Raw genomic sequence first — 12,188 nt, 5'->3', positions numbered from 1 at the left:
TCCTTTCCCATCAACCCCCCAGGAAAAATAAACAAATACCACACGAGTCTCGGCGTTTCCAACTTTCAAAATGTTTTCAAAACACATTCTTCTCCTGTCATCGAGCATGCCCTCCCTAGTCCATCCACATTTTCAACAGCCAGAAGTTAAATAATTGCACCTTTCTCCTCCACCCACTATCACATAAAAATTAAAATAGGCTGTTGTGGTAGCTACTAGCTAGCTGTATTACCACTGCCAATTATTATCGTTTTTTTTAATCAAATAAAATAGTTCGCCCCCGCATACCCTTCAATAATTTAATTTTAGTTTTGAAATAACCACTATTTAAAGGGCCTCTCCTCCTCCATTCTCCTCATCCAATTAGCTCCCCTTCAGGAGTGCTTTCTACGCTCAGGTAATGCTAGCTCTAGAACCTTGAATATGCTTTCATCTTGATTCTTCTCAAGCTTAACATCTCTTAAGTCCCTTTAAGGTCTTATATTGTGTGTCAAGAACTAACATTTTTTTTTGAAATGTGCAGAGATATGGCTGCTTCTCTATGGACTTTGTTTCTTGGCATGCTGTTTATGGTATCTGTGACAATGGGAGCTGCCCCAAGGAAGCCAGTGGATGTGCCTTTTGGAAGGAACTATGTTCCTACATGGGCTTTTGACCACATTAAGTACTTCAATGGAGGCTCAGAGATACAGCTCCAGCTGGATAAATACACGGGTATATTATAATCAGATCAATCATTTTTTTTGCTATCCATCGTTATTGCATTTCAACACAGCTTCCTGGCTTTTTATTTCTTGTTTTTCTTCATCAAAACATAGTATATCGTGCTAACATTAGGGGGTTTGATATTGCGAAGGTACCGGTTTCCAATCAAAAGGGTCATACTTATTTGGCCATTTCAGTATGCAAATGAAGTTGGTTCCTGGTGATTCAGCTGGAACAGTTACTGCTTTCTATGTAAGCGTTTCTCATCACATCGTGACTGATCATTTTCATCTCACTTCTTTAGGATTTTAGAAGATCTTTCCCTTTATCATCATTCCCAACTTCTAATTCCATTGTTTTAACATTAAGTTATTGTTCGCGTGTTTCTTTGGCAGCTATCTTCACAAAACTCAGAGCATGATGAGATAGACTTTGAGTTCTTAGGAAACAGGACTGGCCAGCCTTACATTTTGCAGACAAATGTTTTCACAGGAGGCAAGGGAGACAGAGAACAGAGGATTTACCTCTGGTTTGACCCAACCATAAGATACCACTCTTACTCCGTCCTATGGAATTCGTACCTGGTAGTGTAAGTATCCTTTCCTTTTATATCTTTCTGCATTAGTTTTATAGGAACCTTCTCACAAAAAGAAGAAAGTCTCCACTCCTCAACCGACTAAATTTCTTTTTCAAATGAGTTAGAATGGGCTATACAGGTCCTTTCTCTTTTCAGCAGCTCTGCTATAGGCTAAACTCTTGAGGGTTTCATGTGACTGCAACATAGATGGTGGGTGGTGGTGGGTCTATCAATCTTTTAGATTTCGTCCCCTGAAAAAGAATGAACAAGTTTGGTATCTAACTACACTTTTTTTTGTCCTTCAAATCCAAAAGTTTGGCCTTGGCATGGAGTGATCCTCAACACCTAACAAAAATAATGTAGCAACATAAATGAATTCTAGCTAACACATTGGTGCAACTGGCATCCAACTAAATTTATTGCCAAAAAACACAGATATGAAATGAAGAAACAAATCAATAAAACCTTGGAGGACTTTGCGCTGAAATTTGGTAAAAGTAGGTTTCTTTTCTGACTTGAAATTTTTGTTTTCAACTATCGGTCCCGACATAACTTTTGAGCTGGTCTACACTTTTTTCTCCTTTCTAATTTGATATGTGAAATGGACAATTTATAACATAAACTTGGGCCATCCTGTTCTTATAAAGTAAATCACGCATGTGCCAAGCATGGTGTACATGATGAAAAATCCAATCTGATCAACCGTAAAATTTAATACTCTTATCAATCAATTTGTTTAATAATATAGTATTTAATTAACTTCTTGTACATGCAGTTTATTTTAATAAGTTGCAGTGCAAGTGGCATGTTCTTGGCAACGTTCATGTGTGCGTGGTCATTTCTATATGAGAAATGGGTTAAAACGAATTTTTTGGATGTGCTGCTGGATTAATTATATGAGTGGTGTCCTTCAGGTTCTTCGTGGATGATGTGCCAATCAGAGTGTTCAAGAACTGCAAAGACTTGGGAGTGAAATTTCCTTTCAACCAGCCAATGAAGATATACTCAAGCCTATGGAACGCCGATGATTGGGCTACCAGGGGTGGACTTGAGAAGACAGACTGGTCCAAGGCACCCTTTATAGCTTCCTACAAGAGCTTCCACATAGATGGGTGTGAGGCCTCCGTGGAAGCGAAATTCTGTGCCACACAGGGTACCAGATGGTGGGACCAGAAGGAGTTCCAGGATCTTGATGCCTTGCAATACAGGAGGCTCAGATGGGTACGCCAGAAATACACCATCTACAATTACTGCACTGATAGATCAAGATACCCTACACTGCCACCAGAATGCAAGAGAGACAGAGACATATAAAATATAATGTTGGAGACCAAGCATGTTGATGCTGGTTATATGATTGGATTAATGTTGATTGACGAAGCCCCACTAGCTCTTAATTTCCACACAGCTGCTTCCATCCTGTTTTACACCTATAATTGAGAGCGTGATTTATGGCTCTTCTGTCATCATCAGTCAACACCTGCTCAAGGATTACTACTGTTTTATCATTTTTTAAACATCAGTCTTACCGTTTGTATTACTCTACAAAACGTATCCACTGGATACATGTTCTCGTTATTACTCTCGGCTTGCCCTACTTCTGATGAAGTTAATGAAAATAATTGCTATTCTTTACCTTGCCTGTTTCCTTTGGTTAATGGGCTGTCCAAGGTTTGGTGTTCTGACATGAATGATACTTCCACGTGTTCACATGCATGGATTTAAAGTTGACCTGCTTGATTCAATCACTGGTTAAATGTGCCCTCCATCCATAAAACACATTTGCATATTCCTTACTTGTCTATGTATTTGAGAATGAAAAAACTGGTAAATCTTTTCTAAAAGAAAAATATTATCTCTGGACGTTACTGGACAATTTCTCAAACAGATGAAACGAAGTCATTATGCAACGATATTCGATAACTTTCTTCTCTCTCAAATTCAATACAAAATTTGACACAAGTGAGTTTATAGCTCCCATGGTATTTTTACTTCTACTATTGAGATGAGAGGCACTCGACATCGTGTTTTTATGGGTAAATTACCTCGAATATTTTATGGTTTGATTATTTTTTGATTTTGCAATCAGATTTTTTAATATTACATTTTACAACCTTGGTCAAAATAAATTTTAAAAATCAACAAAAAAATAAAAAAATGCCTCTATATATTAAAGCAAGACACTTTCTCTCATCATGCTAGCCTTCTCTCCTCTCTTAATTACATGCTTCATTAATTAAATCAAGCCCTTGAAAATGGAAGCAAACTTTCTCTCCCCAATCAAAACCACTTCTTGACCTGTTGCCCATTATTTTTGTTGGTTTGGCCTAGTCTTGTTAGTGATCTGCCTTGGATAACTACTAGGTTTTATATTATTCTAATCTGCCCTAAAATTTCTGCTAGCAGCCCTAACAGTCTATCGCTTCTCCACCTTTAAAGCGCTATGATATGTCCCAGAAATTGTCCATAAGGATTGAAGATACATCCTGAAATAGATTGACGTAGGCCACCAATATACCTCACCATTAAGTTGCTCCTTTGGTTTTGCAAGATGATCTTAGAAACTAGCTGGTAAAACTTATTTGTGTAATCATTAACAAATTTACACTCTTGTTTTAGCATGTGGAGTCTCTGATACAGAGTTTGAGAGTAGCCAAAAGAAAAAAAAGTATTCTCTCATCTTCTTCTTCGTATTATCCCAATCATTAATTATATCTTTCCCTTGTATCTCTCAAGTTTTTTCCAACTACTCCCACCAAGTAAATGCCCTACATTTTAGTTTGATTGCAATCAACTTCAATCGCTTTTAGTCAAGTGTATTCTTGTATTAAAAAAATACTCTCAATCTCATTCAACTAGTTTATAAATTCTTCTACTTATAAAGTTCCTGAAAACTCAGAAATTTTGATACAAAAACCAAATTCCCTAGTCCTATTCTCTTCTTGTTGAAGAGGTGGTCTCCTCTGAATCTACTCATGGTTATCAGTATTAGCCAGGAAACTGGGCTCACTTTCCTAGTCCTGGTCATATTGCTCTTGATCTCATAGGTCACTATTCTTCAGCCCACAAGTGAGTTCTACAATTTGCCTTTACATATATTTGATGACAAGCTCCTAAATGTTTTTATCTTGAAAGGGGCTTTTTATCCCCTTCTTTGTCACACCTTACTCCTTGACCTCTTCCCATTATGGTTTGCTAGTGGCACACAACAAGAAAAAAAAATTTCTTCAACAGGATTGCAACACACAACAAGCAATAAACCTAAGATCGTTGGGTTCTAATACTAACTAATGCAAACAGAAGTTAAATACAACATCAAACAAAGAACACAAAATCTTGATTAGTGAAAAGGGATGCATATATGAAACCCAAATTCACAAGTTTATTCTCTTTAAAATAACAATACTGAAGTCCTCTTTTAGGATTTTTACAAATCCTTAAATATGTTAGAAACCCTACCTTAACTAGAAAACGAAAATAAAAATCCAAAATTACAAAGAAAATAAGTAGGAAAACTAAAAGAAGCAGGAAATTCAGAAATATTTAAAGATTTGATGGCCTACATAGTGACATGGTGGCTATAATAGGGAAAACAACCTCAAACAAATCTGTAAAAATTTAAGCGCGATCCAACAATTAGATAAAAAATTATGGTTCTTTTGAGCTATCATTCTTGTATGGAGCGATAAGATCTCTTTTTAGGCTTAAACTTATCATGTTCGTCCACAAATATATCCACTAGGTCATTCATATAATCTATTTTAAGTATATTCTCATCTAAATATAACAAATATATACTTGACTATTATTATCGTAACCTCGAATGTTTCATATGAGATTATGTGATTATCAAACACAATAATGCTCTTGACTTCATATTCTTGCCTCACGGCTCGATCCCCGACGGACAGCTATGCTACATATAAATTGTTTCTCTAGTCCTTCGGGTTCTGCTCTACCTTTTTTAAGAATAGAATGCTAAGCTTTTCATTAACTTTGAAACGATGAATACATTTGCAATGGATCAAAAATAACAAAAGGGCTGAAGGTCAGCTGATCACAATTAAAAATATTTAAACTTTTGATTCATGAATCTGATCACTGGCAATACTTGATCAATAGAAGAAGTTCCTTAAAAAATAAAAATAAAAGAGCAATGAGCTCCAAGTTATTACTTTCCTCCCTTTTAGTTACATAGAGGGCTCAAAGCCCAAACCTAAAGATTAAAATCTAAGGACGGGCCACCACAGCCCACATTTACAAGTAATTCGAAACTGGGATTAATTGTGAAATAGTGATATGGGCCAGCACAAGAGGTCCATCATCTTCAGATTAAACAATAGGCCCACCAACAAACCCAAAAGCCGGAAAAAAAATTCCTAGACGCCAATTAGGGCATCAAAAAATGAGAGTACCATATAAAAGCCAGAAAATGTAAGCAGCTAACTTCTCCCTTTGTAGTGATATTAGCAGCAGCAGCAAGGATGCCGGCTGGACACGGTGTGCGATCAAGGACCAGAGATCTCTTCGCTCGTCCCTTCAGGAAGAAGGGTTACATCCCCCTCTCCACTTATCTCAGAACATACAAGGTAGGCGACTATGTCGACGTCAAGGTAAACGGCGCTGTTCACAAAGGCATGCCCCACAAGTTCTACCATGGCCGCACCGGTCGCGTCTGGAATGTCACCAAGCGCGCTATTGGTGTTGTCATCAACAAGCAGGCACGAGATCTATCTATATAATTAAATTTTTATGTAGTTTTTCATTTTTCATTTATGATTTTGGAATACTATATGTCAAAACTTTTGCAGGTTGGGAATAGGATTATTGGGAAGAAAATTCATGTTAGGGTGGAGCATGTGCAGCCGTCGAGGTGCAGGGAGGAGTTTAAGTTGAGAAAGAAGAAGAATGATGAGTTGAAGGCTGAGGCCAAAGCTTGTGGTGAAAAGATTAGCACTAAGAGGCAGCCTCAAGGACCTAAGCCTGGATTTATGCTGGAGGGTGCTACTCTTGAAACTGTCACTCCTATTCCTTATGATGTGGTCAATGATCTCAAGGGTGGTTATTGATTTTTCTTATTTATGATTTCCTATGCTTTCACTGTTATCAAGAATTTCTCGTGTTTTGTGAGACGTGGATGAACTTGTACTTTTGTTATGTGTAATTTAGCTTCATACAAAGTAGACTCTATTATTTAGCATTATCCTTTCGTGTGAGATATGTTTGTCTTTCCTTTGGTTCTGATGAAATTGACTACGTATCAATCTGAATAGATTAATTTGGGGGTTTCAGTCTGATTTTCTTTTAATGAATTTGCATTTTCTATGCTGCTGGCACATCTGAAATGTTCCTGTTTCTGCTGCTGTGAGTGTTTGCTAGGGCAAATGATGCATTAGGGTGTAGCAATTGGTTTGCCATTCTTAGTGGCTTGTTGAGGAATTAGTTTGGACATGTAGTTGAATGGCTTCTGTGGGTCGTTGTGCTTGTTATTGCTTACGATAGATTTGAAAATATTGTACGCTTATATGCTTTGTTTGAGAATGTCCTCAATGTCTTTGGATGGAGGTTTGTTGTGATTGCTGTTCGTGAGTTTGAGGTTTGTTTTGATACCATTTTGGATTTTCATCTTCCTTAAAGACCATTTCTTTTTCTTTGTGTTTGCCATCCATTGAGCTTTGAACCTCGGTTACCAACATAGAGGCTCTACTTTCAGGTGTATTTATGTCACTGATTACTGGAAATGTAAATTATCTACACTTTTCAAGTCTTGCCCTGAATTTGTTGATGCTTAGCCTTCTTGGTTTTTCTGACACCTCCTCCTCCTATTCGTCCTCCAAAATTAACACTCCATCATTGACTCTCAGTATTCCAGTGAATAAAACGATGAATCCCAACATTTCCGTGGCAAATCCTAAACTCTCTTCCTTGATCAGGGGTCCAGCTACTGCACTACTGCTTGATTTATTAACTGTGTACCCTATTTGTTATGGGAAATCGATGCTATCTGTATTATTTGTTTGGTTACGTCATGAGATGTGGATTTTAATGACGAAACTTTTTTCATAACCCTCATCTTTTTATGTTTTACATTTGATTCGTTTCTCATATAGTAAAATTGGCGTCAACCTGAGATTTTTCTGAGTTGTAAATGCATGAAAAGTGTCTGCATAACAATAATGTGTTTTCGCAGCAGAACAAGAGAAACATGTGACAATAACATTGCATCTTCATCACAAGGGACTTGTTTCCTTACATGTGGCATGTTATGAGAAAGTTTGAAGGCGTACTGCGATAATGATCAGTGAGGGCAGAACATACGTTCTGATTCTCAAGATCAAGGATTTTAGGTACATTGATCAAGGCTAGGATATGAGTGGACTGATATAACGTGCCTTTCAGAAAATTATGTGTTGTCGAGAAATTGCTTTTTTTACCTGATACGGCTAAAATTCTTGGAAACATCTCTCTCTCTCTCTCCATCTCTCTCTTCAATCCAACCCCTTCTGTTTTTATCTTTCAATCTTATCCTTTTTTTTTTAATTTTTTTTTAAACGGAGTTGTTTTTAGTTCTATTAAATTTGATGTATCATATCTAATTAATTTTTTTTATTGTTTTTATTTTTTTAATTTCATCATTGTATTTATTTTATTGGTACCTCTAGACTGGCCAAGTTTTGATATAAATAAGAAGTTTGGTTGGATTTTTTTTGAATTTTTATAATTTTAGTTTTTTTTGAAATTTTTTATTAATCAAATTAGTCGTTTTTAGATTGGCAACTGGCAAGTCAATTAAATGAATCAGCTTTTCTAGACAATCAGAATATTTTAAGATTAGCCCATTAGATGGGTTTAATAATAATAATAATAATAATAATAATAATAATAATAAATATTTGTGCTTAAATCTGTAGCATAGTGCTAAACAAGAATGAATCTGGTACATGTCATTGTCATTATAGAGAAGCACAAGCATATGGGCCTATGGCCCTTGCATTGCTGCGGGTTCGCTTTTGACATATATTTAACTTAATTTTATAGTGATTAAAATAAATATGGATAAAAGGTTTAAAGGAGCCCTCCTCTGTCCTAAATTATTATAGTAAAATTTTAGTATTTTGAGTTCGTTGACGTCTATTTAAAAAATATTAGATAGCATATTGACATTTTAATTCTAGTAGAATTACTCTTAACAAAGAAAAAATCTTGGGGTTAAAAACCTTGAGTAAGAAAATGGTTTCCATCTCAATTTTTTTTTTTAGATTTCCATACAGAAAAAAATATTGTGAAAAAGTAATGAAATTTAATTTTTTTTATTTGTGATTTTGAAACTGATTTTAAAAAAAATAAGTAAAAGATTTCTAACATTTATCCTTTCTATCTATAACGTGATATTATTTAGTTTTTCTGAAGATTATAATTAATAGATAATATTTATACTATTTATTAAGACTAAAATAGAATTTTCTTATAAGTATTTATTAAATAAATAAATTTAAATTGATAAAACTGAAGTAAAAAAACTGTAAGCTTTAATTATGTTTATTCCAATCCCGATATTATCTTTAACTTTGTGATTTTATACACACACAAATAAATAAATAGCTCAAGTTAAGAAATATCTATATACTGGGACGCGTGGGCTTAATTACCGGTCTAGGTCAGACTTCCCTAGCCTGGGTGCTAAAAAAATAAAAATAGCGAGAAGGTAGCGCCAGGATTTTCCACCATGTACGAAATCATCCTAGAAGGGAGAGCGAGGCTAGAAGCACAACACTGTGATTTCAGATTCAAAATGTGTTTGGTATTCTTGTTACTGTTGTGGTTATGGTTGGAAAAAAGTGATTTTTTTAAAAAGTATTTTTTCTGTGGTTTGTGTATATAATTTAAGTGTTTGGTTAAAAGTGTGATTTGACTTTATTGTTGTTAAAAACATGTTTGGTTAAACCTGTGGTTGCGGTTGCTTTGGTACACAAAATGACGAAAAATGACATAAATAAAATAATTCTTTGTGTTAAGAGAAAATAAAATATTTTGTCCACATATATACCAGCAAAATAATAAAAGCGTGATTTGTTATTACAATTAAACATTATTGCCCCATCAAACTATTTGTAATACCATCACGAATATAATCCATACGCGACGCACTCTGGTGTCCAGTTGTTTGTGATTGTGGAACGACATCGGGAAAAGTATCTGGAGGAACGAAATCAGGATGGCTATCAAACTTGTTGAATGCAACATCTTGGCCTGACTTCCGTCGAATATAGTTGTGCAGCGCCATTGATGCGACAACAATTTTAACCTGTGATTTGTAAGGAAACTCAGGCATGGTTTGCAAGATTCGCCATCTTTTCTTCCAAACTCCAAATGTACATTCGATAACACATCGTAATGATGAATGGACTCGGTTGAATAGTTCCTCCCGACTTCGCGGTTGTCCTCGTCGATGAAATTCTGGAAGATGATATCTCTCCCCTCTATATGGACCCAAGTAACCGTATTCATTCGGATATCCCGAATCAACGAGATAATACTTCCCTGCATAAATGTACTAATTGTTTAACGCTTACAAAATACTTCATAGAAAAAGAAATTAGACCAGCTGAACAACAACCATATTTTTTTTCGGGTTAATACCTTCCGGTGGCCGCGGAAATTGTATGTTTGTATTTCCAATCGCCTCATAAAATATTCTTGTATTGTGAGCACTACCTTCCCACCCAGCCCAAACAAATGTAAATTGCATGTTAAAGCTACATGCTGCCATTATATTTTGCGTCGGTATACCGTTTCTACCAATAAATGGTATTTGAATTTCTTGTGAAACACATGCACGTACATGTGTTCCATCAATCGCTCCAATGCAATTCTACAAAAACAAAAAATTTGTTGCCGAAGACAATTTAATTACACTTAAATATTTCATTGTAACCTTTTGAAATATTTAACTACTTGTACAGAGTATTGCTTACCTTGAAATATGGCATGTATCTTGGATTCATTTCAATTTCCAATGGTGTTGTTGTGAATTTCGGATCTACTAGTCTGATGAAATCAGCTGCTAGCAAGCACACAGAACGAAGAACCTCTTTGAAATTTCTGGAAATTGTTTCACCTGAATGATGAAAACGCTCCTGCACCTCCCTATTTGAAGCACCTAGAGCTAAAGTGTAGAGAAACATGCCTACTTTCTCAATAACACTCATCCGTCTAGACGGTTTTAACCTGTACATCGTTTCCAACTCTAAAGCCAAACTCTTCAATGTGTCCGCATCCATCCGAAACATGTTCACACAACGCATCCAATGCCCATTTAAAATTTCCGTCAACCATCACATGCCAGTGTTGTATGAATTCATACATTGTTCTTTGTAAACGTACGTATTGTAATACATCGTCAGTGCTCCAGCAGTGCATATGACTAATTTAGTTCGATCACACTCTCTATGCCAGAATAAGTCGCCACCGTCATTGTCATCCTGTTGATTTAGGTCGTTGTCCTGAACCTCACTGTTATAGTTCCCATAACTATCACCGACACTACCTCCAACACCACTTACTGAACTTGTACCAGCAAACCCATCCGACACATATCGACCAACATTATTCATAACATTTTCATAATGGTCATCAAAAAGTGCAGTAAACCAATTCGAATCCATATCTACAAACACAACTTAATATCAATTTCCAACCTGCAGAGTATCGGTAAATAATACATGTTCATTGAATAATATTTTTTGATTTGTTGTGTCGTTAATAGCGATCTTAACACAAAACATTTATGCTTGATGAAGCGCTAAATATCGAACATCTTTAACTTATACGTAACTCATTCAATATTTTTCAACAAAACAATAATTGTAATTTTCAACCTGCAACGTAACGGTAACATAACAGTTTTCACAGCGTAATTTTTTTACATTATTTTAAACATTAATGGTGACATTAACTTATCCCAAAACATCTTCATTGCAGCAATGCCTAATAATCGAACTTATTTAACGGCAAAATTAATTTAAGCAAAAAACATTTAAATTGAAGCAACCCCAACGAATCACACACATTTTACTTATAAGTAACGCATTCAATATTTTACAGCACAAACTTAAATTCAACCTTCAAAACAATGTTTATACACGTTGGCATGCTTGAAATATATGGTGGCAGGCCATTATGGTTTCATGAGGAAAAAAACTAAAAATAAAGGACTGCTGTATAAATAGGGAAAAAACAAAAAATAAACTAGCTTTATTGACAATAATAGCAGCCCTATCAGATTTACCATCTAAAATTGATAACAAAACATAAAGATAAAGCTGTATTAACTAAAAAACAACCCTAAAATCAATAACTAACCTTCTAAAGTCAATGAAGTTGACGTTGCAGTGTAAAAACAGCAACAAAACCTCCTGAAAATAGCCCTCAATACACGTGGGAATGCTTGCAAAATTTGTGGCCAGCCAATGAAAATGCTTTGGAATGATAATGCATCTTAAATAGAAACACACACTCAGCACAAACCAACATATATTTACTGCCATACCCATCAGCAAACTAGTATTTGTACCATGACCAACCATTCAACCGAGCAACTCTCATTCAACCCACAATCAAACATTCAAGTAAGGAACAATAATTCAAGGCTGTAACAGCAATTCAAGTCAACTAACATTCAACCAATCAGCTGTCATTCAACTCATAAAAAACCATGAAATTCGTCAAGTGACAATATGAAATTCAAGGCTGAAAAAGCAAACTGAACACAAAGTGTTCCAGCCATTCAAACTAGTCTATAGAAGTCAACATGAAACCTACAATTACAGCTTGTAAAAGTTACAACAATAGCTGTTAAAAACATCTCAAACATAACCAATGAGCTGACAACTACAAATACAAATGA

The 12,188-nt window shown here is 35.5% G+C and overlaps 3 protein-coding genes across 4 annotated transcripts; 2 read left to right on the top strand and 1 right to left on the bottom strand.

The window, feature by feature from the left end:
* The first annotated feature begins 237 nt into the window (after positions 1 to 237).
* Positions 238 to 2,917, top strand: LOC133680408 (xyloglucan endotransglucosylase protein 34-like). Of its 2 annotated transcripts, XM_062103348.1 has the most exons (5): positions 238 to 397; positions 524 to 714; positions 857 to 957; positions 1,101 to 1,294; positions 2,197 to 2,917. In XM_062103348.1, the coding sequence occupies exons 2-5, from the start codon at positions 528 to 530 to the stop codon at positions 2,594 to 2,596; spliced, it is 882 nt and encodes a 293-aa protein (XP_061959332.1). In that variant the 5' UTR covers positions 238 to 397; positions 524 to 527; the 3' UTR covers positions 2,597 to 2,917. The 2 variants fall into 2 exon arrangements, with proteins under 2 accessions (XP_061959332.1, XP_061959324.1); XM_062103340.1 differs by lacking the exon at positions 238 to 397 and having other exon boundaries at positions 516 to 714.
* Positions 2,918 to 5,714: 2,797 nt separating this feature from the next.
* On the top strand, positions 5,715 to 6,573 carry LOC133681035 (large ribosomal subunit protein eL21z/eL21y). Its single transcript, XM_062104121.1, has 2 exons — positions 5,715 to 6,003; positions 6,094 to 6,573. Exons 1-2 carry the CDS (start codon positions 5,767 to 5,769, stop codon positions 6,349 to 6,351), a joined length of 495 nt encoding a protein of 164 aa, XP_061960105.1. The 5' UTR covers positions 5,715 to 5,766; the 3' UTR covers positions 6,352 to 6,573.
* Positions 6,574 to 9,371: 2,798 nt separating this feature from the next.
* On the bottom strand, positions 9,372 to 10,947 carry LOC133682271 (protein ALP1-like). The gene is made up of 4 exons (XM_062105557.1): positions 10,667 to 10,947; positions 10,258 to 10,510; positions 9,923 to 10,154; positions 9,372 to 9,823 (listed from the first exon to the last, which is right to left on the bottom strand). The coding sequence occupies exons 1-4, from the start codon at positions 10,945 to 10,947 to the stop codon at positions 9,372 to 9,374; spliced, it is 1,218 nt and encodes a 405-aa protein (XP_061961541.1).
* Positions 10,948 to 12,188: the final 1,241 nt, after the last annotated feature.

Source organism: Populus nigra, chromosome 1 (assembly GCF_951802175.1).
Source record: "Populus nigra chromosome 1, ddPopNigr1.1, whole genome shotgun sequence".
Lineage (NCBI taxonomy): Eukaryota > Viridiplantae > Streptophyta > Magnoliopsida > Malpighiales > Salicaceae > Populus > Populus nigra.
This window is presented reverse-complemented; position numbering and strand designations above follow the sequence as displayed.

Excerpts from the sequence above, each read along its gene's own strand:
- LOC133682271 (XM_062105557.1), bottom strand. The coding sequence starts at position 10,947 with ATGGATTCGAATTGGTTTACTGCACTTTTTGATGACCATTATGAAAAT. Across the intron at positions 10,511-10,666 it reads CTGACGATGTATTACAATAC|GTTAAAACCGTCTAGACGGA; the intron begins GTACGTTTACAA and ends AACGATGTACAG. Across the intron at positions 9,824-9,922 it reads ATTTCCGCGGCCACCGGAAG|GGAAGTATTATCTCGTTGAT; the intron begins GTATTAACCCGA and ends ACATTTATGCAG.
- LOC133681035 (XM_062104121.1), top strand. The coding sequence starts at position 5,767 with ATGCCGGCTGGACACGGTGTGCGATCAAGGACCAGAGATCTCTTCGCT. Across the intron at positions 6,004-6,093 it reads GTGTTGTCATCAACAAGCAG|GTTGGGAATAGGATTATTGG; the intron begins GCACGAGATCTA and ends AAACTTTTGCAG.
- LOC133680408 (XM_062103340.1), top strand. The coding sequence starts at position 516 with ATGTGCAGAGATATGGCTGCTTCTCTATGGACTTTGTTTCTTGGCATG. Across the intron at positions 715-856 it reads CCAGCTGGATAAATACACGG|GTACCGGTTTCCAATCAAAA; the intron begins GTATATTATAAT and ends GATATTGCGAAG. Across the intron at positions 1,295-2,196 it reads TGGAATTCGTACCTGGTAGT|GTTCTTCGTGGATGATGTGC; the intron begins GTAAGTATCCTT and ends GGTGTCCTTCAG.